Source organism: Parasteatoda tepidariorum, chromosome 9, assembly GCF_982258835.1.
Source record: "Parasteatoda tepidariorum strain Cologne lab strain chromosome 9, Ptep-v5.0, whole genome shotgun sequence".
NCBI lineage: Eukaryota > Metazoa > Arthropoda > Arachnida > Araneae > Theridiidae > Parasteatoda > Parasteatoda tepidariorum.
This window is the reverse complement of record NC_141763.1, coordinates 92,320,283-92,347,912: the sequence shown is the minus strand read 5'-3', so window position 1 is coordinate 92,347,912 and position 27,630 is coordinate 92,320,283. Positions and strand designations below refer to the sequence as shown.

The window sequence follows — 27,630 nt, the reverse complement described above, 5'->3', positions numbered from 1 at the left end:
GGCTTCGCCCCCTGCTCGCTGGCGCTAGTCAACCCCCGGAACTGCTTTCGCAGTTCATTTCTGATTGCTTCGCAATCCGATGCTCGCTTTACTCTCTCATTGGACACGCTTTTAACGTCTAGCTTTTGTATACTTTTTTGAACACTGAAGTTCCGAAAACTTTTCACTGTAGAAAATTCTAAACCTGTGCATTTTAATATTAATTTGAAATTGCAAACAGTTCACATATTTTTCTTAATCACACTATTCTAAATTTCAGTTGTTGAGAAAAATAACTGCTGTAAGTTTTGTTTTAAAGTCTTACCCACCAGAGGGCTAAAACCATGTGTTGTAAAACAATATGAAATAGTACTGAACGCCGGATGTAAAGCATCGGCTTCGATGAAGATAATTTTGTGAGAAGTTTTTTTGATAATTCGGTGAGAATTCACCCGATTAGACATATGATGCTCACTACGTGCTCTTGCGCGCCGAAGCCTATCAATTAAAAATGAAAACTGTTGCCAACGCGAGAAAAGAAATATCATCGGTTTTATTGATACATACGTATTAGCGTTTTATATAATATAGATTGTAAACAGAATTACTGCTGGATATGATTTGTGAAATCCAATAATCGACACAAGATGCTACCAAGAGATATTTCAAGATACTATATCAACTAATGATGATACAATATTCTGAATCACACCTACAGATCACATCAAAAGTGCCAAAAATATCAAGAACATTTTCAATTACTTACTAAAAAGTTCAAAGCCGTGCCGTCAGCAGGCAAGGTGTTGCTCACCGTCTTTTTCGACGTTCAAAGTTCGCTACTTGTGGAATTCCTCGAGCACAGAAAAACCATTAACTTCGATGTACTGTGAGACACTCCGACGCCTACGCAGGTTCATTAAGAACAAGACCGGGGCTGCTTATGGAGGGTGTGGTTCTGCTCCATGATAACGCGCGTTCACACGTCTCCAGAGTCACACACACATGGAACTAGCCAAGTTCAAGTGGGAGACGTTGGACGATCCACCCTATAGTCCGGACATGTCGCCTTGTATTATGCCACCAGCCTGCTTAATATTATAGAAAAAAATGCTATTAATATTTAAGTTGAGAAAAAAATTATGCTATTGAAATCTAACAATGCACTACTAAGAAAGCCAAGATTGAAAATATCAAACCCTGTTTGATTGCCAGTGATTATGAAAGAGTTAAAAAGTGATTAGAAACACATCGAAATTTGAAGAAAATTATATCACAGCATTCTATGCAGACGACACAGCAATTATCAGTAAATCCTTATCTGCAACAAAAGCTGTTCAAAACCTGAATAAACAGATACTAAAAATTGAAAAGTGGTGTTCTACCTGGAAGACTGCAATTAATGCATCGAAATCCGAAATTATAATCAAGAAAAACCACAGAAAAAAAGAGTACAGAAATCCCAGATGTTCACCTTTTCGGCGAAAAAGTACCCAATGTAAATAAAACAAAATATCTTGGAGTTACTATATTTTAAGAACTAAATTGAAAATCACATATTAAAAGTGTTACAGGAAAAGCTGAAAGGACATTCCAAACTTTAAAACCCATTCTTGGTCATCATTCCAAACTCAAATTAAAAACAAAACGTACACTATACTTGCAGTGTGTCAGACCCATTATTAGTTATGCTGCACCTGCGTGGAGTGCTACGACAAAAAAAAAGCTTATAACTTTCGATCTTTTTTTAAAGGAAAATCACTGGGGCTCCGTAGTTTAATCATATGAATTATCTTAGAGATGACCTAAAAATGGACAATGTCAATCAAAATAGAAACCGAGTCCTTTAGTCGAGAGTAGTCAAACAGAGTGCTTTATTTTTTAAGAATGCCTTAAATTGCAACACCTGTGACTATAAGGATATTTTCAATTTTGACCTAATTAAGGATAATACAAGATATAGCACGGCGACTACCTTTCTCTTGTCGGACAGGGAACTCTCAAAGAAATTTTCGTAGAGAACTGTACATATTTTCTCCTCCCATTGTAATCAGTATTTTATATCGTTTTTTATAGCTTTTATTTTATTTTATATTTTTAGCCTTATATATTTTATATATATAGCCTTATCACGATGAACTTAATAACAAATAAATTAAAAGAATTTAATATTGATAATACGCATACCGCTTCAAAAATCCCAATTCCTAACCAAAACTCTTAGCCCAGCCCACCGAAGAGATAGTTGGCGAATCAGAGGGCTGAAACTCCCAAGAGTTCAACCAATGGCAATCAGCCATTCTACCCCACAAAAATCCTTCTTGATAATATCAAAAAGAGAATTACGAAACCTAAACGAAGATTATCAGGAGAATTTAACAGATCTTCTAAAAAATTTAATGATAAAAGCAGTGATAATGAAAACAATCAAGAGGATAATGAATTCCTTTCCTTACCATCTAATAATAAGGAGGATTCTATGGACAATAATGTCCCAATAAACACACAAAACGATGATAGACATAGGGATGGAAATAAAATACTCTTACCCCTATTCCTAGTAATCCTCCCAGCTTGCGATTATTCTAAAGAAATATACAATATTAAACGACTCATTAATTTAGACATAACAGTTGAAAGGTATAAAGGTAAACCTGGCCCTGCGCAACCCAAGTAGCACAGAAACATCGATTTATATCGTGGCCGTTCCTATCAATATTTTAAACACGGAGGAATATAGATACTGTGGGCAAGTTATTGAATGAATTCCGTCAATGAAACTTTAAAAGTATTTTTCTTAAAACACTTCTCATTAAATATATTTTAGTTCTGAAGTTCAAAATAATTATCAGAAAGATAAAAATGAGTAAAATTTCTTTATATTTGCATATATTAGAGAAAATAAAAAATAGAACTCCGTGAAAACGATATGGATATGTATGGGAAACTCGATATTGTAAATGACAAAGTCTATCGATATGAATGATTTCTATGAACGCTTGTCACGTGACTATGAATCTTAGCTTGGTCGTGTATTGTTATCTGAAATTTCTGATAGTCCTTTTTTTTACGATTAAGAATAGTTTAGGCCTAGAGGAATCATGGACGGTAAGCATAAGCATAGAGATTATAATTTAAAAAAGAGAGAAACAGCTGCCATGAATTATCGCAAAGTATTAGCGGACATCATTGATGATGGTGGATATTGCCCAGATCAAGTATTTAATGAAGATGAGACTGGGTTATTCTGGAAAAAGATGCCCAGCCGAACATTCATTGCGAAATCGGAGAAAACTGCAAGTGGTTTTTAAGCGGCAAAGGATCGAATCACACTTCTTCTTTGCAGTAATGCCTCTGGTGCAAAGATGTTAACACCAATTATTATAAATAAAGCTTAACACCCACGTGCGCTAAAAGGTGTAAATTTATCTGAATATCCAGTACACTTCATGACCAATAAAAAAGCATGGGTCACATCAGCTGTCAACATGGTTCAACGATTCTTTTGTACTAGAAGTTGAAAAATACATGGAAGAGATGGGTCTTCCGATTAAAGTGTTGCTAATTTTAGATAATGCACCCGGTCATCCCTGTATAGAACATCCTAATGTACAAATAGTGTTCTTACCACCAAATACGACTAGCCTTATACAACCACTGGATCAGGGCATAATCGCAAATTTTATGAAACAATATATCAAATTAACTTTCAGCTACATTTTGAAAAAGCAAGAGAACGATAAATTAAGCCTGACTGAAGTTTGGAAAAAATTCTCCAATTTTAGACTGCATAAACCATATTATAGCAGCAATTGGACAAATCAAACAACACATATTAAATTCGTGCTGGAAAATGATCTGGCCTGAATGTGTAATTAATCGAAACGTTACCGAAAACGCGTCAACGATATTATCTGAAATTAGTGCGCTCGCACATAACATCGGCAAGGCTTTGATTCTTTCAGCGATAATGACCTGGGCGGTTGATTGAGGACCAAACTGTCCATGATAGTGACATTATCAATAGTTTGATAGATTATGAAAATGGACTAGAAGAACCGGAATCTATTACAGCAGATAAAATATGTGCAGGGATCCAGATTTCGAAAAAATTGGAAACGCATTTTCTTAACCTATGCGGAAAGACGCTTAAAATTCCAAAAAGAGCTGAGATCATGCATGTGGCAATATCGTGACGTTTACAAGCAATTGACCAGTCGACCGTCGTCACAAATACTGATCACTGACTTTATGGTACCAAAAAACAATTCAATTGAAATTCTATCTTCAAGCGACGAAAGCGATTTTCAACCAATTCATCACAAGAAGATGCGCGCTTTGGATTATGACGAATAGCCGCAAACTATTTAATGTAAAATTTGAAAACTTCTCCATGTAGTATTTATAATACTAATTTCAACTTTATCCTTCAGAACATATAAGATGATGATCGGCAAATCCTTGATCTGTGTCACAGTGATCTGCGACATTTTTTTTTAAACAGTGCTTTCTATAATTTACTTTTATCTTTAAATTTAATCTAATTACCTGTTAATTTGTTTTCCTAGTATTAATTTCCTAGTAATTAACTAACGCCCGTATTCACCGTTGACCCTAACCCTCGGTCAGAGTTCAAAACAGGTTTTATGAGAGCAACTCCAGGTTAGAGTTAAAAATCTCATTCCACCGTATACGTAACTGCGAGTTACTTTAACCCAGAGTTAAGTAACTTTAACCTAAAGATATTCCCGGTCAGAGAAACCGCGCATGCGCAATAAACGAGTGTTTGCTTATTTACTTCGATTTCTTCGTCGGTATTTTTGGAAGATTACAATTTACTTAAAGAAATAGAGTTTTTGGAAAAGCTCGAAAATAGGAAGCCTAGAAATGTTGAGAAAGCCAGAATATGTCCATTTGATGAGTTGAATTTTAAAAAAAGATTTCGCCTGGATAAGGCAAGTGTTAGAACATTAGTGTCGATCGTAGACAAAGATTTACATCACTCATCCACTTTAAACAATGCCCTGTCACCTTTGGAACAAGTGATAATAGCACTTCGCTATTATGCCACCGGAACCTTTCAGCTTCTACTGGGAGATTGTTTCCAGGTGAGCCACTCTACTGTCTGAAAAGTCAGCAAAGTCATTGCATCATTGTGCAAGGAATTTATTTCCTTGCCAAAGACAAGAGAAAAATGTGAAGAGGTAAGTGAAATGTATTTTATTCAACTTGCTTACACCTACAAAGCAATTAATATCTATGAAAATAAGTACTTGTTTAGAAATGCATTTTATAAAAAATTTTTTTAAATTCATGATATTACTGTAAATATGTAAGATATTCAGATACGTAAAATTTTCCAATTTATTGTAATTTCTCTTCGTTAAAGTAAGAGGTCATTATTTAATTGAAAAACAAAACAACTATGTTCTAATATATTGTAACATCACCAATATATGGATAATATAGGGACATTTCCTTATCATGATCTTTTGCGCCAACTGCAATGGCTAAGTTGCTAATTAGGTTTTAAACTTACAAATTTCTCTTTATTAAAACATGTTCATATTTGCCCAGGGGTGGCTAGGATCTATACTTTTCAAGCTCCTCTCTGTAATGTTTTTCAAGGGTCACAATTGTTACATTTTGTTCTATACACACCAATTATAATTAGACATAAAAGTTGTTACGAGCATTCTTAACATCCATTTAAACACGTTACAACCAAAAATAAAAAAAACCACTTCATATGTCTGCATAATAGTGCAAAAAGTTCTCAATCACAATTGAGAGCAACAGAAAGTACTAAGACTTCACCAAAATAATTAAACTGAAATTATATTATATTCATCGACATTTTTTCCCCATTAGGCATCTCAAAATTTTTTTGATGTAGCTGGTTTTCCTGGAGTGCTGGGAGCAATAGATTGTTCCCATGTGAAGATTCTCTCTCCTGGTGGAGAAGATGCTGAAAGATTCTGGTGTCGGAAGGATTTTTTTTCTTTGAATGTCCAGACAATCAGCGATGCAGACTTGTTAATAAGAAATGTTGTGGCTAGGTGGCCTGGAGCTGTGCATGACAGCACAATTTTCAGCAATAGTACTGTCTGTCTTGATCTACAGACAAAACCCATTTACCAAAACTATCATCTCTTAGGTGATAACGGTTATGGTTGCCAACCTTTTTTATTGACACCTGTATTGGGACCAAAATCACCTGCACAAGTGAGGTACGTCATTGCATTCGTAAATTTTAAAATGATTTTTGTATACTTTAAAACATGGTGTTATTGTATCACTTCATAAGTGTTGGTAATTATTTATGTTTAGTAACAGGGCAATTACTTATTAGCCACCTATTACCATTTTTTGATAAATATGGTAATTATTACACTGTGGAACTATTAATTTTAAAAATTTGTTAGTTTATGATACCTTTTAGTTCATTATATTGAACATTTGTGTTTTTCGCAATGTAACTGCTTGTATGCTATTAAATATTAGAGGAGAAGGTGTAAAAATGGGCACAGGTGTAAATATGGGCACCCCTCCCTAGTAGCTATGGGAGGTACTGAAGACTGGCGGCAAGGACTGTATATAGCGCCAGTTGCTAATATAAGATTGTACAGAGCAGTTCAAACCATTTTTTCAAGTAGTGTGGATGCAGCGTGAGTTATTGAGCAAATTGGTGTTTATTCTGGACTGCAAACTTTTGAGAGGTATGTGAAATTGTTTTCTTTTCATGTACTTATGTTCAGTTAAAAATAATTTGACAGTGATATCCGGAAAGCGGAGATCTTAAGCTATTTTTTGAAGCACACCTTTAGTCACGCACGCTTTTAGGTTACTTGTGATAGTGGCCATCCTTCTTAGGTGGGGTTGGTGTAAATATGGGCCCCCATTTAAAGGGTGCCCATAATTACACCAACTTTTTTTTAGTGGAGTTTAGCACATCAGGCTCTAGTTATGCCAATTGATAAGGCAGCTGAAATACCTCAATGTTCCCCGGGAACTTCAAGTGCAATTTCTCCGTTCGACATGTCTCCTGTTCCTAACATTAAGAAGATAACCACTACTCGTGGACGCAAAGCAGCAAGGTCCAGCCTCATCACCGGATTACCATACAAGGATTAGTAGACCAAGACGGTTGACAAGTGCTCTCAAGAAGACGTCCTTGAGTTTTCCCGGGGTAAGAGACCGGCCAGAGGGCAGGGTGGGAAGACGAAAGGCCTTCAAAAAAAGAAAATTCGGCCCACGCAACGATACGATTCATCATCGGACTCATCAGACTCGATGACCCTCCTCTTATCTACAGCGATGATGATACGAATCTGATAAATGTCAACGGTGGGGATAAACCAGACTCAAGCGATGCAACTTGCAGTTTTTGTGATGGAAAGTTCTCTGAAGACACTCGAGGAGAGGTGTGGGTAAGATGCGTTATGTGCCAAATGTGGGCACTGTGCCGGGGGTGAAAGAGCCAGTTATGTTTGCGATTTCTGTAAATAATTTTTTTTCCTGATAAATAAATAAATAATTTAATAATAAATAATAAATAAATAATAAATAAATAATAATAATAAATAAATAATTTATAAATAAATTCTCTACCATTTTGTATTGTTTTATCCTGTTTTTAAACTATTTTTGGTGACTTTTTTGAAGAGGGCCCATATTTACACCCCATTTTTTCTGGACATCTGGGGGTACAGGCTAGTACAGGTACAGGGAGTACAGGCTGAATACAATGGAGGGGGCGTGGCACCTGTCAATCATCCCAGTGGGGGGTCGTGAAATAAACGTGTTATAGTAGAGGGGTTTAAAAAAAGAAAGTGAGCGTCATCAACTGCTTATTTCTTTTTTTTAGCAGAAAAGGAATCAGTTTCGGTATTCGAGTATATTATTTCTTTTCCGGGGTGGCAACAGGAGATGGATGGAATATATGTTTTATAGTAGAGGGGTTTAAAAAAGAAAATATCGGTCATCAACTGCTTATTTCTTTATTTTAGCAGAAAGGGAATCAGTTTCGGTTTTTGGAGTATTTCTTTTCTGTGATGGCAACATGGTGATTGAATGATTCGCTGCGAGCTATAAGCAACACACAAGGGGGGGTTAACTGTATCGATAGAAATATAAGCGGGGGGTTTGAAACCTGTTGTATAAATCATTCCTCCAGTGGTCAGTTTGAGATTGTTGTAGCGAGTAATTCAAGTCTTCATATCATTTTCGCAGTGTCCGTTACATCTAGATTTTTCATTGCATCTATAATATATATATATATATTTTGTTGTATTTTCTAGTTTAATTATTTTTGCTTGCGATTTTATTTCGTATTAGTCCATAGATATGTCATCTAACAAGCGTCGAATTAGCGAAGTAAGTAATCTAATATTTTATTGCATTATTTTATTTATACATTGATTCGTAATTAATATTTTTTTACCAACCACGTGTTGCGTTTATTAATGTTAATTATACTTGATTTAGTTTTACATAGATGTCTGTTTTGCACGTGGTTACTTTAATTTAAACTTATTAGCAATTTAATGTTATTTTTACCACGTGTTAAATTTATTAATGATAATTATATTATTATTATTATATTAATTTTATATAGTTGTATGCTTGCACGTGGTAATTTAAATTGAAAACTTACTAATCAGTATGTTTTATTTTCCACGTGTTGCGTTTATTAATGTTAATTATACTTGATTTATTTTATTACTTGATTTAGTTTTTACATAGATGTCTGTTTTGCACGTGGTTACTTTAATTTAAACTTATTAGTAATTTAATGTTGTTTTATTTCCCCCACGTGTCTGTATTTTATTGATATGTAAATTACATATTTTCGGATTAATTTTTACATAGTTATATGTTTGCACGTGATAGTTAAATTGAAAAGCTTAATAAGCAGTACGATTTTTTTTTTACCACCTGGTGCTTTTATTTAAGTAAATTATAATATATTAATTTTATATAGATGTATGTTTGCTCGTGTTAATATTATTGATCAATATGATTTTTTTTTTTTTTTTTACCGCGTGTTGCTTTTTATTTAAATAAATTATAATGTATGATTTAGATTTATATAGATGTATGCTTGCACGAGGTTGAATTTAAATAAAGCTTACTAGTTGATGAATTTTTTTTCTTACCAGGTGTTATTTTATTTTAAAGTGAGATTTAAGACAATCAATTAAGATTTGTTTTACCACGTTTTTAATTTAGTCGAATGTTTTTATTTCTATTACAGTGTTTTTGTAATTTACTACATTAAGTTCAATTTATATAGCTTATTAAATATTATTAATATTTTTCTTAAAAGTATGTTTTAATATAATGATATACGTATAATTTTAACATTATCATTTTATCTGTTTGCTTCTTTTTTTTTTTTTTTTTTTAACCTATAATGATTTAAGTTAAGTTGTTTTTTTATGCATCTATTTTTTAAATAAAATTATTTTCCAAGTTCTTTAATAATTAACCTGTGTTGTCGTAACATATATACAAATCATCTGACTGATTTTTTTTTTTACTCTAATCGTAAAAGGAAAACATTTTTCTTAAAGTATACTTATTAATTTATTATTTTTTCTTTTTTTGTCTTTAGGATGATAGTGAAACGTCTGAGATTTTCAATGATATTCCGATAGATGATGTGGTAGTGATTTTTTATCCATTTTCTTTTTTTATTTTTTTTATTGGCTATTATCTATGGGAAGAGGGGGAAAAACTTAAATAATGTTATTAATAATCTTTAGGTGATGAGTGAGACATCGCAGACGTTTTTGGAAAATCCCCTATCGCCATCGGCTTATAGTTTTATGGATGAATTACAGGTAATGATCAATGAGTTTAGGATCCTATCTGAAGATCTTTTTTTTAAAAGTGGTTGAATATAATTTATACCATTATACTTATTATGATTTTTTGTTCTAGGATACACCTAGCATATTTACTCAGTACTCTCTTGATTTAAGTGAAACGTCACAGACATTTATGGAGAATACAATTAGTTTCTATCAAACTGGAGCTGGGGTTGATGATCCTCAGGAAGGACCATCTTCTAGTTTCTGGACGCCACTTCCAGTAAACGGTGAGGCTCCTGATGTGAGTATTAGTGATTAGTGTTTGCAAAATGATTTTTTCTAATGATTTAAGTATGTATTCTAATCATTTAAGACTCTTTGTTATTTTTATTGTAGCTCAAGAATGCCATTGTACTGGTTGAGAACAACAGACGGACCGTACAATTGTACGGAGCGGTGGAGACTAATTACACTGCCCTCATCGACACAGACAGACTGCCTGCATACGCCAGGGGTGCTCTATAAAAGGATGTTGTGGATGTTTTATATTCATTAATTGATGTAGTATTGAAGAAGGCCACTCAGGGGCTAAGTAGACATGACCTCATTAGGTTTATACTGTACCACGACAGGTTAGATCGTCCTATATCTACCTGCTTGAAACCAGTTAGGGAAATGTCTGTGGAGAGTTTTCTCGCATGTATCACCAAAGTGTTGCACTCGAAAGACGACATCTCTCTGGATGAAGGTTTCACCATCAATGTGGTGACAGTGAAGCGAGAGGAGGGTGCAGGTAGAAACAGGAGGTTAATCGATTGATTGATTGTAGAGTTTAATGGCACAAGATCCAAAAGAGGACATGCTGCGCCAAACAGTTCGTTAATGCAGCTTAAAATGTAAAATGCTTAGAACATTTCTTTTTCTATAAAATACATAAAGGTAATAAAACCGTCAATAACGTGATGAATATATTTAAAAGTCACTAAAATCCAATAAAAGGTGTATTTATATAAGGTAAAACGGTGAATGGATAATAAATAGGAGTGAATAAAATCAGATAAAACCTTCTATATACAATATAAAATACCAATAGCTCGCAGAAATGCGAAAATGTTAGGATGATGGATTTCACCTAACAAATCCTTCATACATAAAATAGTGCTGTTAAAAAAAGTAATACGATGTTGGTTAAAACAGGGACAAATGGTAAAAATGTGATGAAGCGTAAGTAAAACGTTACAAGTGTCGCATTTGGGAGGAGGTTCTCCAAATAATAGATGAAGATGGGTGAGTCGAGTGTGGCCGATTCTGAGACGAGTAAGCTTTACATCTGCACTACGTCGACGCAATACTGGTATATGATTGAGATCAGATTTTATATTATATAGTTTATTTTGAGTTTGAAGATCCCAATGTTGTTGCCAAAGAGATACGATAATCTGCCGGATATGTAATTTAATATCTGAGTATGGTACAGAAATTGTTAAGGCAGTAGTGGCAGATCGTGCTGCAGAATCAGCCAACTCATTTCCTGGTATACCGACGTGACTCGGTATCCAGCAAAATAAAATATCAAATCCCTTCTTGTGAAGAGCGATTAATAAATGATTAATGAAGCATAAAATTGGGTGAGTATCGCTGCGAAAATTTTCTAGCTGGTTCAAAACGCTCTTACTATCGGAGTATATAAAATACTTTCGTTCGGAACGTGAAGAAATCAGCCGCAATGCCAAAAGGATGGCAACAGCTTCCGCAGTGAAGACGGAACAAATATCTGGGATTTTGTAACTATAAGTATCACCAGCGATGATGACACCACAGCCGACATATCCCGCAGATTTTGACCCGTCAGTAAAAACAGGCAGATACTCGGAATATTGGTGACGATGAGAAATGAAGGTATGCTGATAAATGTTGGGTGTAACATTAGACTTACTGTACATCATAAACGGTGAATGAAACTGATAGGATGAGATGGTCCATGGAGGTATGAGAAAATGATCCACTGATTGCGATGGTAATTCACAAATGTCGAAAGTTTGTATGAGTGTACGAACGCGAGCATGTAATGGTCGGACGTGAGAAGGTCTAGCTACATACAGTCTCTCCAAGCTTGATGAAGAAACTTCACACCTTAAGGGATGTGATTTACTAGACATGACACGATAGTAATATGTCAGAGAGAGCCGCATGCGACGTAGATCCAGAGGTAATTGTTGGCAGACGACATACAAGCTTTCTACTGGACTGGTGCGAAACGCACCGCAGCATATACGTAAGGCCGTATGATGCACTGTGTCCAAGCGTTTTAAGTGAGAAGATGCCGCAGTGCCATAGACCATGCAAGCGTAGTCAATACGTGACAGTATTAATGCTTTGTATATTCGCAGCAAAGCGATACGGTCTGCTCCCCAAAACGTGTTTGACAGAACGCGCAGCATATTCATTACCTTCTCACAGCGTTTTCTCAGTTGTTTAATATGAGGGAGGAAGGTCAGTTTTTTATCAAAGACTACTCCCAAGAATTTCGTTTCCTCAACAATAGGTATTGCAGTGTTGTTAATGAGTATAACAGGATCGTTATGTAACCTGCGTAGCCGACAAAAATGTATGCAGGAACTTTTGGTGGGTGAAAGTGTATGACCATTCTGATTACACCATTCTACAATTTTGTTGACTGTAAGTTGAAGTTGACGCTCAATCACTCTCATGTCAGATCCTGCACAAGATATATTCAGATCGTCAACGTAAAATGTGCCAAAAACGGTGGGTGGAAGTATATGCAAGATGAGAGATATATGAACGATAAAAAGTATGACGCTCAAAACGCTACCCTGTGGAACACCTTCAGATTGAACGTATAGGTCAGAAAGTTTATTGCCAATTTTTACTCGAAAATATCTTTGCCGCAAAAAGTTTTTGATAAAAATAGGTAGAAGACCACGGAGGCCCATGTCATACAAAGCCTTAAGAATACCGTATCGCCAAGTCCGATCGTAAGCCTTCTCAATATCGAAAAAGATAGAGACAATATGGCTACGTCGGACAAAAGCATTACGAATACGAGATTCCAAGGAAACAATGTTGTCCATTGTCGACCTACCTCTACGAAATCCACTTTGAAAGGCCGGAATAAGATGTTTCTTTTCGAGATAATAAATTAGTCGTGAATTAACCATACGTTCTAAAACCTTGCTGAAACAACTAGTTAGTGCTATGGGGCGATAGTTGATAGGTTCTGTTGGATCTTTACCTGGCTTTAAAATCGGTATAACTATAGCTTCACGCCAACCAGTTGGATATGTCTGTTCTGTCCATATTCTGTTGAAGAGCAAAAGAATATTGAGAAGAGACGCAGGATTTAAATGGCGTAGCATTCGATAGGATATCCTATCGAGGCCTGGGCTCGTGTCTGGAGCTTTAGCTAGCGCTTGCTGTAGCTCTTGAGACGTGAAGACTCTATTATATTGAAACCTTCGGCGAGAGTCAAAATTTATGGTACTGCGTTCAGTCATTTTCTTGTGAGTTTTGAAAGTTGGGCTATAGCTGTCGATGCTAGAGACTGCTGCAAAAGTTTCACCCAAGATGTTACTCACATCTACAGGGTCAGAGAACGTGGTTCCGTTTCTAGTAAATACCGGAAGATGGAATTCACGGTATATACCATTCGCTCTCTTGACTCTCGACCAGACTTGTCTGGGAGATGTTGTAGATGTGATGGATGAAACATAACGTGACCAAGAGTCTTTCTGACTTTGGCGCCGAACCTTGCGAGCAAGGGCTCTAGCCCGTTTGAAAGCCACAAGGTTATCAGTTGTTGGATAACGACGGAAATAGTTCCATTGTTTTTGCTGTTCTTTGTGAGCCTTAGAGCATTCTGTATTCCACCAAGGCTTCCGATGACGTGGAATAGAATTGGATGTTTTTGGAATACTAGCATCTGCTGCATTGATTATTATTGATGTTACTGTCTCAACAACAGTTTCAATATTGTCATTTGAAACCATATCATTTGTTATTTCAGCAAGTTGTGTGAAAAGGTTCCAATCCGCCCGATGATATATGAAAACTGATGGTCTGGGAGTAATATTAAAAGTAGATGAGTATGTAACAATGATAGGAAAATGATCACTGTTATGAAGATCATCATCGACTGAAAATTGTGTAAAAGGTAAAAGTGAAGGTGAACATAAAGCCAGATCAATGCAGTGAAAGGTCTGAGTTGCTGCATGAAAATAAGTGTCCTCACCTTGGTTCAGTAGACAGAGATTATGGTCCTCGAGGAGTGTTTCAACTTGATGCCCTCGAGCATTTGTGTCGGGACTACCCCACAGTACGTTATGACCATTAAAATCTCCAAGTAAAATGAAAGGCTTGGGCAATTGATTCATCAAAATGTTTAACTCGTGTTGAGAAACTGGATCATTTGGAGGTAAATATACAGAGCAGATTGCTATGGAGATGTCAATATGAATTTGAACGGCTACGACTTGTAATGAAGTTGACAATGAAAGGTAAGTTGACGGGAAATATGTCGAAGTTAAAAGCGCAACACCACCATTAGCTCGATTACCAAAGACGGAATCACTGCGATGGCAGACATAGTTACGCAAGGTAAGATTGTCAGATGATCTTAAATGTGTCTCTTGAAGAGCAAAACATGAAGGATGATATTTAGAGACAATATCTCTGATGTCAGAGATCTTATTACGTACGCTACGACAATTCCATGAGATAATGGATATTGTCATTATCTTTTTATTTTAGGTTTTGGTTTAGACGAGACGTCCATCGGTGGGTCATCAAAAATTGATTCATCATCCGATGGATGTAACGCCAGAGCAACGTCCATTCTTTGTGAAACTTCAGAAGCGGACTGAAATGAAAATTTAGGGTCTTTTTTCTTTTTTGTTATGCCAGGTTTCATACTAGGTGGCAGTTTTATACTCGAACGCTGTTTAAGAGCAGGCAGAGATTTTACAGGTGATGAGATGCGAGATGTTTTCGGAGGAGGAGATTTAGAAACTGGTCTGCGGGATGTGGATGGTCCAGAGAAATTGAATTGAAGTTTCTGTTTGGTTTGTTGTTGGGTAGTTATTGGTAAGGTATCTGTTTGTGTACTAACAGAGCAATATGAGGTCTTAGCTGCCGCGGAATAGGACACACCCGGACGTGGAGTACGAGCGGTAACTATTCTACGGGCTTCATCAAAACTTAAATTCTGTAAGACTTTAACAGATTGTATCTCTTTCTCCTGGCACCATTTGGGACAAGTCCTGGAATAGGCTGCATGAGCTCCCTTGCAATTAATGCATAGGGGTGTCAACTCACAGGAATTGTCTTCATGGTCGGTACCAGAACAACGAGAGCAGACAGGTTTACCTCGACAAGATGTTTTCGAGTGCCCAAACCTTTGACATTGGAAGCATCTCAAAGGGTTTGGGACATAAGGTCTTACCGGGCAGTTATGCCAAGCAAGCTTAAGTGAAGATGGTAAATTAGGTATGTTGAAAGTAAGAATAAGGTGTTTAGTAGGGATGAGTTTTCCATCCCTGCGAATCCTTATTCTACGGACAGCAATGACATTTTGATCTTTCAATTCTTCTGTGAGCATTTCCTCCGAATCATTTATGAACTCCGTCTCTGATATTACACCTCGACAGGTGTTGAGTGATTTATGAGGTGTAACATCGACTGCAAATGAGCACATGGTTGTACAAGTTTCTAACAAGGTGGCTTGCTGTTGCGATACAATTTGTATCAACAGGTCACCGGAGCGTAGTTTTTTCACAGAGGCTACCTCTCCTAAAACGGAAATTAGGGCCTTGTGAATCAAGAAGGGAGAGACTTTAGTGAATGAAGTATTTGGTACTTCAGGATTCGTTAATTTAATTATGTAGTATCGAGCGTAATCATATGGTAAAGGGGTTGTTCCGCTGTTTTTGCTATGGTGTGCGGAACTGAACACCTTACTACTTTCAGCCATAAAGGATTTTCAACCATTTCAACTACCAACGGCACCACCCACCACGGAGTCCAACAAAGGGGATGCAAATAAAAGATCGGCTCTGACACCAATCAGCTACTTAAACACCGATGCTGACTGATAGTTATACGCCCGCGAGTCACTCCTGAAGCAGCCTCCACCCTTAACGAGGTGCCCAGTAAGTAACCGCAGGCTTGACCTTGACCAACAGATGACGTTCGTGGCTAGCCGGTTGATGCATACAGGCCAATATGCACCTCCCGTTTACCTGAAGCACGGGCCAAAGCAGTGTATTGGGGTACCAAGATGCCCCTCAACTGCCAGGATCCCCTTTTCCAGGGACACGGGTCTCCACGCACGGCAAACACGCGGGTGGTCTCTTCCCATCTGGGTTCGATACAACAGGGTGGTAATCGAACACAGACAAAAAGCCCTTATCAGTAAATTCGGCAACCACGACAAGGGGGAAGAGAAAGGAGAAAGTAGGAGAAAAGGGAGAGGAAACGGAAGGGAGGACAGATCACTAGGGTACCCCGGGACGTGACTCCCTGTATTTACCTAAAGAAGGTAAACCCCCTCAGGGGACAGGAGGTTAATCATTCCGGAGGTTGATAGGTTGAAGAAGTCGTCCATTATACGTATCAAGGACGATACAACTTTCTGTTGCGCTATGGCAATTCTGTTGGGTAAGGCAATCATTGAGGAGGTTCCCGAGTTGCCCACATTGAAAAATCAAAGGTGCAATGTTTTGGAGAGACGAGCTATGGTGCTTCATACCGAAGCACAAGTCGCAGAAGGACCTTGCGGGTATGCAGAGATTGCCGCTTTTGAAAGGCATTTGGGTGTCCAAATTATTCTCATAAGCAGTGAAAAGATGAATCAGGTGATTATTATTATTTTTTTTTCAGTTTCACATCTTTATATTTGCAGTATAGGTAATGTTCTTTTACTGATATTCTTTTTAACACTCCATCGGGCGCGTTGATCTGACAGATACAGGCGTGTCAATATCTCTGCTTTTGTCCCCTAAAACATTTTCTTACGACCTTGACCTTATCAGTATCTGTCCATCTGGCCCCCTGCTACTTTGGAATGCAGTAGTGACCAGTTCGGTGTAGGAGTAGTTAATGTTTCTAAGCTTGTTTGGAATTTTGTATCTGTTAGATACACGCGCCCGATAACGTTTGTCTCGTGAAGCTACATGGAAGTATCGAGATTCCCTGAGCGTTTTTGATTTATCTTTTTCCTACGATGAGTGCTAAACGCTTTTTAGATTTGAAAAATCAGAAAGACCTAGAGCTAGTTCAAAGTATTCTATTTAGTGATGGAAATGAGGAATTAAATGCTGAAGAATTTGATGAAAGTGATGCTGACGAAGAAGATATTTTAGAAACACGTGAAGTTGATTGTCATGGCAGTAAAAGTGTTTATAATGACTCAGAACTCGATGATGATGTTAATAATGATTATTTTTATGTAGGAAAGGACAATAATACTTAAATGGGCAAAACAGATCGGAAGAAAAAATTTGACTTAAATTTAGAATCGGATTCAATTATAATAATTGATTTGTCACTTTTATATTATGTATTATTTGTGCATAACTGTCCTTTTTATACTTTTTCCACAGTTTAACATGTTTAATTAAATATTTTACAGCATTTAACTTTTGTAATAGCGTTTGTGATTAATAAATAAAAATTATTATTGAAATTATTAAAAAATATATAAAAATTAAAAATATATGAAAATTAAAAATATATAAAAATTAAAAATATATAAAAATTAAAAATATACTTAAAAAACTAATAAAAGGTCCGGGTGTAAAAGCTTGGATCTAAAAAGAGTAAAAATAGGAGATTTAAAGTAATACATATTAATAGAAAACACACAAAACAGAGATGTATCTGACAGATACATCGCGCCCGATGCCGTAAGTTTCGAGACGCGCCCGACGGAGTGTTAACATACACATCTTAATCACATTATTTTTATTTTAGGTTTCTTACAGAGGAAGTACGCGGGATGTAAAAATTTATCTTTATCTACACAACTCGCATTTCGATCTGATTAAGTCTCCAAGGGGATTCTTTGGATCTGATTATTTTTGCGATTCGTGTTTGAAACCCTATCAAAGTCTGGCCCTTCATAGATGCGAGTTTTTGTGTCATGTGTGCAGGCGTAGTAATTGCACTAAGGAGTCCGATGCAGTAAGATGCACTGCATGCGATAGGCTGTGTAGCTCATCTGCGTGCTACAGCACACATATAGAAAGGGGGATATGTGCCTTGGTATGTACATTTATATATTTTATTTTTAACACTGTCTTTATTTTATATATTTGTTAGACTCATCAGAAATGATATGTTGCTTTTTTTTTCTTTTTTTCATCTAGATATATCAGTGTAGAAAATGTTCGAAGGTGATTGAACGCAAGAAGTGCCTACAAGATCTTCATAAATGTGGCGAAATTAGGTGCAAAAATTGCAAGAAATATTTTCCGCCAGGTCATCTGTGTTTCTTGGGTAAATTGGAAGCAAAGAAGCATTCAGACAAGCTGATGTTCTACGATTTTGAGACCACTCAAGAGACTCGAGAACATTTTGTAAATTTCGCCATTATTCAGTACGCTGATGGTACTGAGCGTGTTTTCCGTGGACAAGACACGTTATCGGAATTCTGCTGTTATGTTTTAGACCCTAAGCATAAGGATTACACATTAAACGCTCATAATATGAAGGGCTTTGATGGTCAATTTGTTTTGAGGTGGTTGTTAGAACGGGGCTATCAGCCCAAAGTAATTCCCCAGGGATCTAAAATCCTTCAAATACTAGTGACAGCCCTCAGTATTCGGTTTATAGATTCGTTCTGTTTTTTACCGATGGCCTTGTCTAAACTGCCAAAAACTTTTGGTATTGCTGAATTGACGAAAGGTTTTTTCCCTCATTTTTTTAACGTCTAACCAAAATTATATCGGTCCCATGCCTGATATATGTCCTTTTACAGTCCTGATACCATGTCAACAGAATCACGCCAGAAGTTTGTGATGTGGTATGAAGATCACAAAGATGATGTGTTTGACTTCAAAAAGGAAATGGAAAAATATTGTCGGTATGTACCTAATTTATAATTCCTGTAATTTTTGTAATGGTTCAAATTTTTTTTCCACTAATTTATTCTATTATTTTATTTTTTTTAAAATTTATTTCAGATCGGATGTAGATATACTTAGAAACTGTTGCTTAAAGTTTCGGAAGCAGTTTATCGAGATATGCAATGTTGATCCATTTCGGTAAGTATTTTCATATCAATTTTTCTTTTTATTTGTAATATATATATATATATATATATATATATATATATATATATATATATATATATATATATATATATATATATATATATATATATATATATATATATATATATATACTTTTTTTTTACTGTTTATTCCCTTTATTTATATTTCAGCTATGTGACTATCGCAGCGTCGTGCATGGCCTGCTATAGAAGCAACCATATTATGCCTAACACGATTGCCAAAGTACCAGTACATGGATACGCAAACGGTAATTACAGCCTTGACTGCATTCGGTGGTTAGATTTTGTTTCTTTTTCTGAAGGTATCAACATCCAGCATGCATTAAATGGTCGTGGAGAGGTTTCCATCGAAGGAATGAAGGTTGATGGATTTTGTGCTGAAACTAACACAGTTTATCAGTTTCACGTAAGTTTTTATAAATGAATCTATTTCATACACATACGAAATGTTTTTTTAATACGAAAATGGATACTCATGTATATTATTTTTATCATTTGAAAACAGGGATGCTTCTTTCACGGCTGCGTAAAATGCTACGATCGAGATGTAGTCAATCCTGTATCTGGAGAGACCATGGAGAGATTGAGGGTGAAAACAACTGAAATATCTGAAAGAATCAAGAGGAGAGGATTCAACTTGAGCTTCGCACTGATGAAGAAGGAGGCCAGTGAGATCAACTTGTTTTTATCTACTCACGAAGTTGTGAATCGTTTGAACCCAAGGGATGCATTCTTCGGGGGCCGCACAAATGCGGTGAAATTAATTTATGAGGGCGTAGCTAAGTACATAGATTTTACCAACCTGTACCCGTGGTGCAATAAATACTGTCGGTACGTTCAATTTTCATTAACTCTATTTAAGGCTTAAAAAATGTGAGTTTCGTTCTTTATTTTTTTGAAAAAAAGTGATTATTTTTTACAGATACCCGATTGGACACCCTACTATCATTACCGAAAACTTCGACAATATTACAAACTATTTTGGATTTGTGAAGTGCAAAGTTTTGCCACTCAGAAGGTTATATCATCTAGTATTACCCTGTAGAAGCAATGGAAAGCTACTATTCCCACTGTGTAGAACATGTGGTGACATGAGTCAGCAAACACCCTGTCACCATAATGATGATGAAAGAGCTTTCGTTGGTTCGTGGGTGACTGAAGAGGTGAAGAAAGCTATACAAAAAGGCTACCAGATCCTTAAGGTTGGCATTACTTATCAAATATGAAAATATATTTTTATTTATGCATTTCCTGATTAAGATGATTAATTTTTTTTTTATCATTTCAGGTGTATGAAGTGTATCATTTTGAGAAATCGTTGTCTGATTTATTTAAATCCTACATTGATTTATTCCTGCAGCTAAAGCAGGAAGCAAGCGGATGGCCGTCAGGGTGTGAAACGGAGGAAGATAAAGACGAGTATATTCAGTCTTATTTCAGGAAGGAGGGGATACTGCTCCGGAAAGACAAGATCGCTTTCAATCTAGGTCAGAGAGCAGTGGCAAAGCTTGCACTAAATAGCTTTTGGGGCAGATGGGGGATGAGCCTCATCAAGATGATGCTGAATTTTGTCGGCTCTTTGGAAGAATTTAACAAATTCTTTTCTGACAACACTAAAGAAGTAATTATTGTTCAATTAAGAAATATTTAGTGATATAGTGTATGTACAATCTATATTAAATTTTCGCGATTTCATTTTATTAATAAAATTTTTTTTCTTCTTTTCCCTTATAAGATACAAGACTTGTTTTTCCCCACTGAGACGATCTGTGCCATGCAGTGGAAGCGAAAGACAGAATTCATCGACGATGATGCTAGCACCAATATTTTCATAGCTGCTTTCACAACTTGCCATGCAAGACTGAAGCTATATGATGAACTTGATAAACTTGGGGAGCAGGTCCTATACTTTGATACCGATTCGATTATCTATGCATCAAATGGCCTTAACGACCCACCATTAGGAAATTTTCTTGGGGAATTTACTGATGAACTCGGAGGAGAAACTATTGTTAAATTTGTTTCAGGTATGAAAAAAAAAACGCATCTTGGATTAATTCCTTGTCTTTTTTAATTTGTTCCTTAATGTGATATTAAAAGATAAAAAAAAAATCTGTATTTTCTTATTTATTTATTTTATTTTTTAGGTGGCCCGAAAAATTACGCTTATGTGACTGACAGTGGAAAAAGTGTCTGCAAGGTCCGGGGTTTCTGTTTAAATTTTAAGAACAGTTTATCATTAAATTTTGACTCTATTCACAGTTTGGTGTCCAACCTGGATGATCGTACCGCCATTTGTATCCATGACCCATCAAAGATAATTCGAGACGCTAAGAAGAGGAGAGTTTTAAATAAGGAAGAGACAAAAGAATACAGGATGGTATATAATAAGAGAGTTTTAAAACCAGACTATTCTACTTTACCATATAGGTATTGAAGATAGAAGAAGAAGGAAGCAAGCACACATACACATTTTAAAAAAAAAAAAGGGTCAACAAATATTACGCAAACATTGACTGATACACATGTGCACAGAAAAGGAGACATTTTTAGGTATAGTATTTTTAAAAAAAAAGAAAACTTGTATGTATTGATTTTTGTTTACATTGAAATAAAGAGAGAGAATTTTATTTTATTTTTATTTACAAAAAATACCATGTTACAAAATATACTGTTACTTAGTATTTCAGCCAACGTTTTTTTCTAGCAAACAGGACTGGTGTACTCGTTACAGGAGGTGAGTCAGTAAACACTTTTTTATTAATTACATATTCTTCTGGTATTTTCATTTCTTTCAAAGCTTCAAAAAATACTTTTTGGCCTTTTGGTTGTTTCTTCTCATTTCTCAGTACATTATTTATCAAATGAGTGATATTCGTTCCAGGAAGGAGTTTCTGTTTATACAAAATTTCTCCTTTATCAGTCCAAGAAAACAGTTCTTTGTTAGATTGCAATAAATGAAAAAACTTTTCAGCTCGTTCCTTTTGACTTTTGGGTACAACATTCATTAGTTGCGTTTCTACTAAATTGATGTTTTCCATATCATTTTCTTCTTTTAATTTCGTTAGGCTTTTCTTCCACTTCGGCTGAGATATCATCCACTGGTTGATTCGATTTGCTTTTATTTTCCAAAAAAGTAGGACACCTGACGTATTTTTGAAGAATTTGCAAATATAGCACTGCTTTTATCATTTTCTGGAATATTTTGATTTTTAATGATATCATGCATTTGCTTATCCAATTCAGATAGATATTCTACAGTATTAGCTTGTATTCTATTTTCGGGAACAAGAATAATTTTTTTAGCGTGTTCCATTAATTAAAGATGTTAGAGCTGTAATTGCCGCTGGTATCAGGAATCCTAAAAATCTGTCACCACGTTGAACAAGAATTTCCCTCTTACGGAACAAAGGTACTTTTTTATCAGAAAGTTTTCTTAAACTTCTTTTTAATGGTGAGAGCTTGCTTTTTTGTTTTTTATTGAGAGGAATGTTACCTTTTAACAAATTAAGGACGCATTCACAAATGCGTTTAATAGATTTAGCTGGACAGTGTTTTAAAAATTTCCGCTTGGATTTCAGTTTAGCAACAGCTTGTAAGACCTCTAGACAACAGTGCCTACTGTTCGACATTCTAATAACAATTGATTGATTTATTCCTGTTTGGGATTATTTTATACTTTAGAAAATGACCAAATGTTTCAGCTTTGATGGAGGCACAGTGATTTCTGCTGAAGTGTTTAAAATTACAGTTAACATGCGATTTTACCAAATCATTGATTTTCGGGCATTCTATGCTTTCTAGGTTAACACATGGGCGGTTTGTGAAAGTTTGAATAAATTTTGTCTTCTCCACTCCTTTTACATAAATCTTTTCATAATTCTGAAATATTTCTTCCAAAATGAAGTATAATGTAATATAAGGCATTCCACCAAAATTCCAATTGTATCCATGCGTATTATTTTTAATCCAAAAATATTGTTTTTTCTCATGCTTCTTTAGCTTTACGAAACTAAATGGTGGCTTAAATGTCCAATTTTTCAAATAGTTGTTACTTATATTAAATATTGCTAGTTCTTTAATAATAAACCTATTTTCATTGAATAAATATCCTTCGAAATCTAAGACACACACACTACTCATCTTCGCTAATGTTAATGGACAAATGACTATCTCGGCTGGTACACGATCATTTTATCATTTGGTAATATACCAGTGCGCAGGCGCAAGTTATCTTCCGTATTGGGTTTCAAATCGACTAACAGGTAGCCAAAAGGTTTTGAAGTCGCGTCACGACACATTTCTTGGAAAAATTTAACTTTTGTTGGATAAAGCTGTCGACCTAAATGGGTGATTTGACTCTGATCTCGAGGGTTTTTGAAGAGAATAAGGTAGTGAGAATTCAAAGATATTTCTCTCATTTCTTTACCTTTATGAAAAATATTTTGAACTATAAAAATTACTGAGACGTTACGGTGATGGCTATGTTTAGTAAATAAATGCGTTAATTTGGAATTACTTCCTAATTCAGACATGAGATCATCGAGAATAATTAATGCATTTGAAATATTATTTAAATCTGAAGGAACGCCCTCATGAAATGTCACATTCGGGATTGTTTCAAACATGGATTGATACGCTCCATAACACCAAATCACTGATTTTGGAAACGGTTCAATAATTTTAGACTCGATTATTTTTTTGCAGAGCTGACTTTTACCACAGCCCGTTGGACCAGCCAAAATGCACGTGAACGAATGTCTAAGTTTAGGAAACTCCATAGTGAATAGAGTGAATTAATAAACTAGAATATTTATTGAAAATAAATATAATAAAAAAAGGTAAATAGATAAAAACACAAACAAAATTTTTCTTTTTAAAAAAATATTTTTTTTATTGTTTGTAAGCAAAGCGTACACCAAATTTCTTTTTCACAAATTGATACACTCTAAAATCATTTTTTTTTATTAACATTTAGCATTCTTAGAATGGAAACCATAGAATGTTTCTGACAGCGTTTGCAAATGAAAAATACACAATAGGCTCCACATACATTTGAAGTGAGTGATTGAAAAGTTACAGAATTCCAACATACATTAGAAATGTTAAATAATTTATAAATATCATGTCCATAGGAATCAAAGAATTCCAGTTTTTTTTGTTCAGTCATGTATAGAGCTAACCAATGAGATCCTGGTCGAGTTGATTAATCTGTATTTACGATGATAGCTTCATTTTCTTGCAAAGTGGGTATTGTGTCTCGTGAGTAAACACCTCTAAACTTAGATGCTGTTGTAGGGTCTTTCGATAAAATTTCATAAATCTTTCTTCCGTCCATTGCGTATTATTCATTTCCAAAATCGTATAGGATGTCTCTCGATTTCTATGACGTTTTCAAATTCGGCAAACACAATGACACACACTGTTTTCTCTAACGGTCTCTCAAATTTCATTTCAACTCTTAAATTACTATGTTTTATTACATTAAAATGACATAAGTCAGGGGATAAGTCAAACGCATAGAGAGTATACCCATCACAAAATTCTTCTCTAGAAATAAAGTTGCCCCCTGTCGCTTCTCATATGTTCAGTGCTCATAAATAAATTTTGATAAGCTCTGATATATTGTTTTTGTGAAAAATTCAGCTCCAGTGGATTATGAGGGACTGGTTGACCCTGCGATAAAATTTAAATGTTTAAAATCAAAAGGATTTTTCTCAAATGTTCCATGAAATGCATCGTTTTCCACACATCCTATGATGAGTCGTTTAGGAATCTGCCCCACAAATACATTGTCTTGCACAAATGACATGTTACCTTTAGGAATGGAATACGCTTCACACAGAACTCGATCGATAGGATATTTTGCAGTATCTTTTTCTAAAACTTTTGCGTGTCCTAAAATTACTCCAGGACTTACACGCACTTTTCTTATTAAAAGTGAAATTCTATCTAGTGTAACTTTACAGCCAGATTTCAAACAAAATTCAGGTTTACTACGAATCAACTTTATTTTTATATCTACCATGTTCAATAATAATCTGTTTTGGTGGAACAAATTGCTGTGTATACAACCAATCATGTCCACACTAGAACTTAACTTAAAAAAATCTGATCTTTTTTTCAGTCCATCATTGGAATCCTTATAATAAAGTTCTGCTGTGAGTTGGGAGGTTTAACTGTCATAGCCATGGTTTAAAAGTGTTTCTATATAGGATCTATAAGGGTAGGTGTTGCTCGAATTTGAAATAATGCGGTCGTTTAATGATACATCAACTTGAGAAAACAGAGAATGTAAAAATAGATTAACGGGTCCGATATCGTCATCTTTCGTTAAATTAGTATTATCTTTTTTAAAATTTTTGCCTGCACGTGAAGCTGAGTCTGACTTAAATCAATAAATTCCTCGCCGGAGCCTGATATATGAAATTCTACGGGTCCGCCATCAAATACATTAGATAATGGATGGAACTCTACAAACTGTCCACTTTGAATGACGGTTTGTGTGCCAGGCATCTGAAACAATTCCAGTTCAGATTTGACATTCTGGAGAACCCTTCAAAAGAAATGTCATGATTAGGAGTCAAAAATATCACGTCCTCTCGCTTTCTGTTTCTTTGATGGAATGATTTTTTTCTTTGTCTTGCGCTTTCTTTTATATCCACCACTACCGATCATTGACTGAATTTTTCCAATTGCTTTATTGGCCAATATTTTGCCCGATTCTTTTGTTCTATTTTTGGCCGATGTTTTCAAGTCCTGGCCTGCTAATACATCCGACACAACACGTGATCCGGTGACTAAGGCTTCTTTTCCGATAGTTTTTGACCCCCGACATTGACATTTTTTGAAATGAAATAATTGATATTAATCATTGTTTTGCCTTCTCGCATTTAGGAAACTTGTTATAGTTGTTAATGAAAGATAAAAATCTAGAAATTTTCAAATTGAAAGTAACTTTATCCAAAAAACAAAAGAGGGTGCCCATATTTACACCTTTTTCTCTACATTCATTCAAAACCACCAAATAACCAGCAACAAACTAAAAGCTAAAAACAGATATTAGATAACAACACTATAATTATATGCAACTATTAAAACATTAATTTTGATTCTTTAGACCATGTACGGGGTTCCGTTTTATAATTATTATAAAGTATAGAGAAGTATAAATTTTTACTTCAAAAATATTCTGTCTATTAAACATTCTTGATTGTAAAAACTTATTTAATTACTGGAATGAGAATTTAAATACCTCTCTAAATCAAATACATTCGGCAGGTTATGAAATAATTTGACATTAAATTACAAAGTACAGTGTTAATCTTGAATTGGTTCCCCATGGAAAACAATGTCTGAAGAAAGATGTTGGTACTAGTTATTGTAGAAAATTTTTATTTTCCATTTGTCCAATTATTCTGTTGTCCTGACTTCATTTTTAATATATTTATATTTACTATATACAATACAAGTGTATAATTTATTATTCAGTGTTACATCACGCGAGTTTCAAAATATATTTTTAACTTTTTTCTCTTGAACTACTTAAAACATTTTATTTCCAACAAACTTTTTGACCTCATGATTTAAATCTTCAGCCAGATTATTTAAAATTGTATGTTGATATTGCGGGGTCGGTTTTATTTTTGGCTGTATTACAGGGGTGACCGGCGAAGCCAAGATTATTAACAATTCGTAGGCTTATATAATTCACCACTTTTTTCAGATATGTCGTGCTAAACCTTTTTAAAAAATCTAGCAAAATCTGTCCAATATTTGTAAATTTAGTTTGTAGTTATTTACCGTTTATACAGACAGGCAAGCCATGTAAAATTAGCGTGGCATTCAATGTGTTAACATAAATATAGGCAATGTTCCAAATTACACTATAATCATTTGTCATGACAAACCCAAACTCATATTAAAATAATTTTTGTAAAAGAGATATGATAAAAACTGTAATTTAATTAGGCTGATTGGTATTTTGTTTCAGGTAACAAGGCACATGCCTTAACAAGAAATAATGTGGAGCGTAGTTATGGAATTTTAAAAAGAAGATTCCCGTGCCTCAGCCTGGGCATGTCATGCCACATTGACAATGTTCGAGCAATAATAGTTGCTTGCTGTGTCCTTCATAACATTGCCTTAAATTTAGGTAAGTACCTTACTCACCTTAAATCATTTCAATGATTTAATTTTTCTATATTAACTGTAGGTGTGATCTAAATTCGAGATGCTGTACAAAGAGGAATGGAAAAATTCATTGGTAGTGATTTATTTTTAATTAAGTTGCGATAATATATTTATTTGTGATATAATATCTGAACAATAATGCTTAATGTGTTAATTTAAATTGGCTGTAAATTTTTAGTTTTTAAATAGCTATTACTAATTGATTAAAAAATATAAAGCTTAATATTAGTCAGATTTTCAAACGGGTAAAAATTATACGTGAATGCTAGCCAGCATGTTTCCTTAATTTTGCATTATAAGTTTAATAGCTTGTTATGCTTTGTCCCCTATGAAAAACTA

The 27,630-nt window shown here is 35.0% G+C and overlaps 3 protein-coding genes across 6 annotated transcripts; all 3 read left to right on the top strand.

Annotated features, from left to right (window-relative positions):
- The first annotated feature begins 9,696 nt into the window (after nt 1–9,696).
- On the top strand, nt 9,697–10,329 carry LOC139426641 (uncharacterized). Its single transcript, XM_071186089.2, has 3 exons — nt 9,697–9,821; nt 9,922–10,092; nt 10,188–10,329. Exons 1-3 carry the CDS (start codon nt 9,747–9,749, stop codon nt 10,314–10,316), a joined length of 375 nt encoding a protein of 124 aa, XP_071042190.2. The 5' UTR covers nt 9,697–9,746; the 3' UTR covers nt 10,317–10,329.
- A 136-nt stretch (nt 10,330–10,465) lies between these two features.
- LOC139426740 (uncharacterized) lies at nt 10,466–18,739 on the top strand. 2 transcript variants are annotated; one of them, XM_087152355.1, is made up of 4 exons: nt 10,466–10,597; nt 16,369–16,660; nt 17,778–18,068; nt 18,173–18,739. In XM_087152355.1, exons 1-4 carry the CDS (start codon nt 10,467–10,469, stop codon nt 18,737–18,739), a joined length of 1,281 nt encoding a protein of 426 aa, XP_087008481.1. In that variant the 5' UTR covers nt 10,466. The 2 variants fall into 2 exon arrangements, with proteins under 2 accessions (XP_087008481.1, XP_087008482.1); XM_087152356.1 differs by having other exon boundaries at nt 10,469–10,597; nt 16,385–16,660.
- A 27-nt stretch (nt 18,740–18,766) lies between these two features.
- Nucleotides 18,767–27,224, top strand: LOC107453558 (uncharacterized). 3 transcript variants are annotated; one of them, XM_087152354.1, is made up of 8 exons: nt 18,767–18,888; nt 18,989–19,069; nt 19,249–19,504; nt 19,604–19,929; nt 20,021–20,300; nt 20,387–20,719; nt 20,834–21,125; nt 21,246–25,903. In XM_087152354.1, the coding sequence occupies exons 1-8, from the start codon at nt 18,770–18,772 to the stop codon at nt 21,533–21,535; spliced, it is 1,977 nt and encodes a 658-aa protein (XP_087008480.1). In that variant the 5' UTR covers nt 18,767–18,769; the 3' UTR covers nt 21,536–25,903. The 3 variants fall into 3 exon arrangements, 2 of the variants coding, with proteins under 2 accessions (XP_087008480.1, XP_087008479.1); XR_015429417.1 differs by adding an exon at nt 27,092–27,224 and having other exon boundaries at nt 18,831–19,069; nt 21,246–21,651; XM_087152353.1 differs by having other exon boundaries at nt 18,831–19,069.
- The last annotated feature ends 406 nt before the right edge of the window (nt 27,225–27,630 follow it).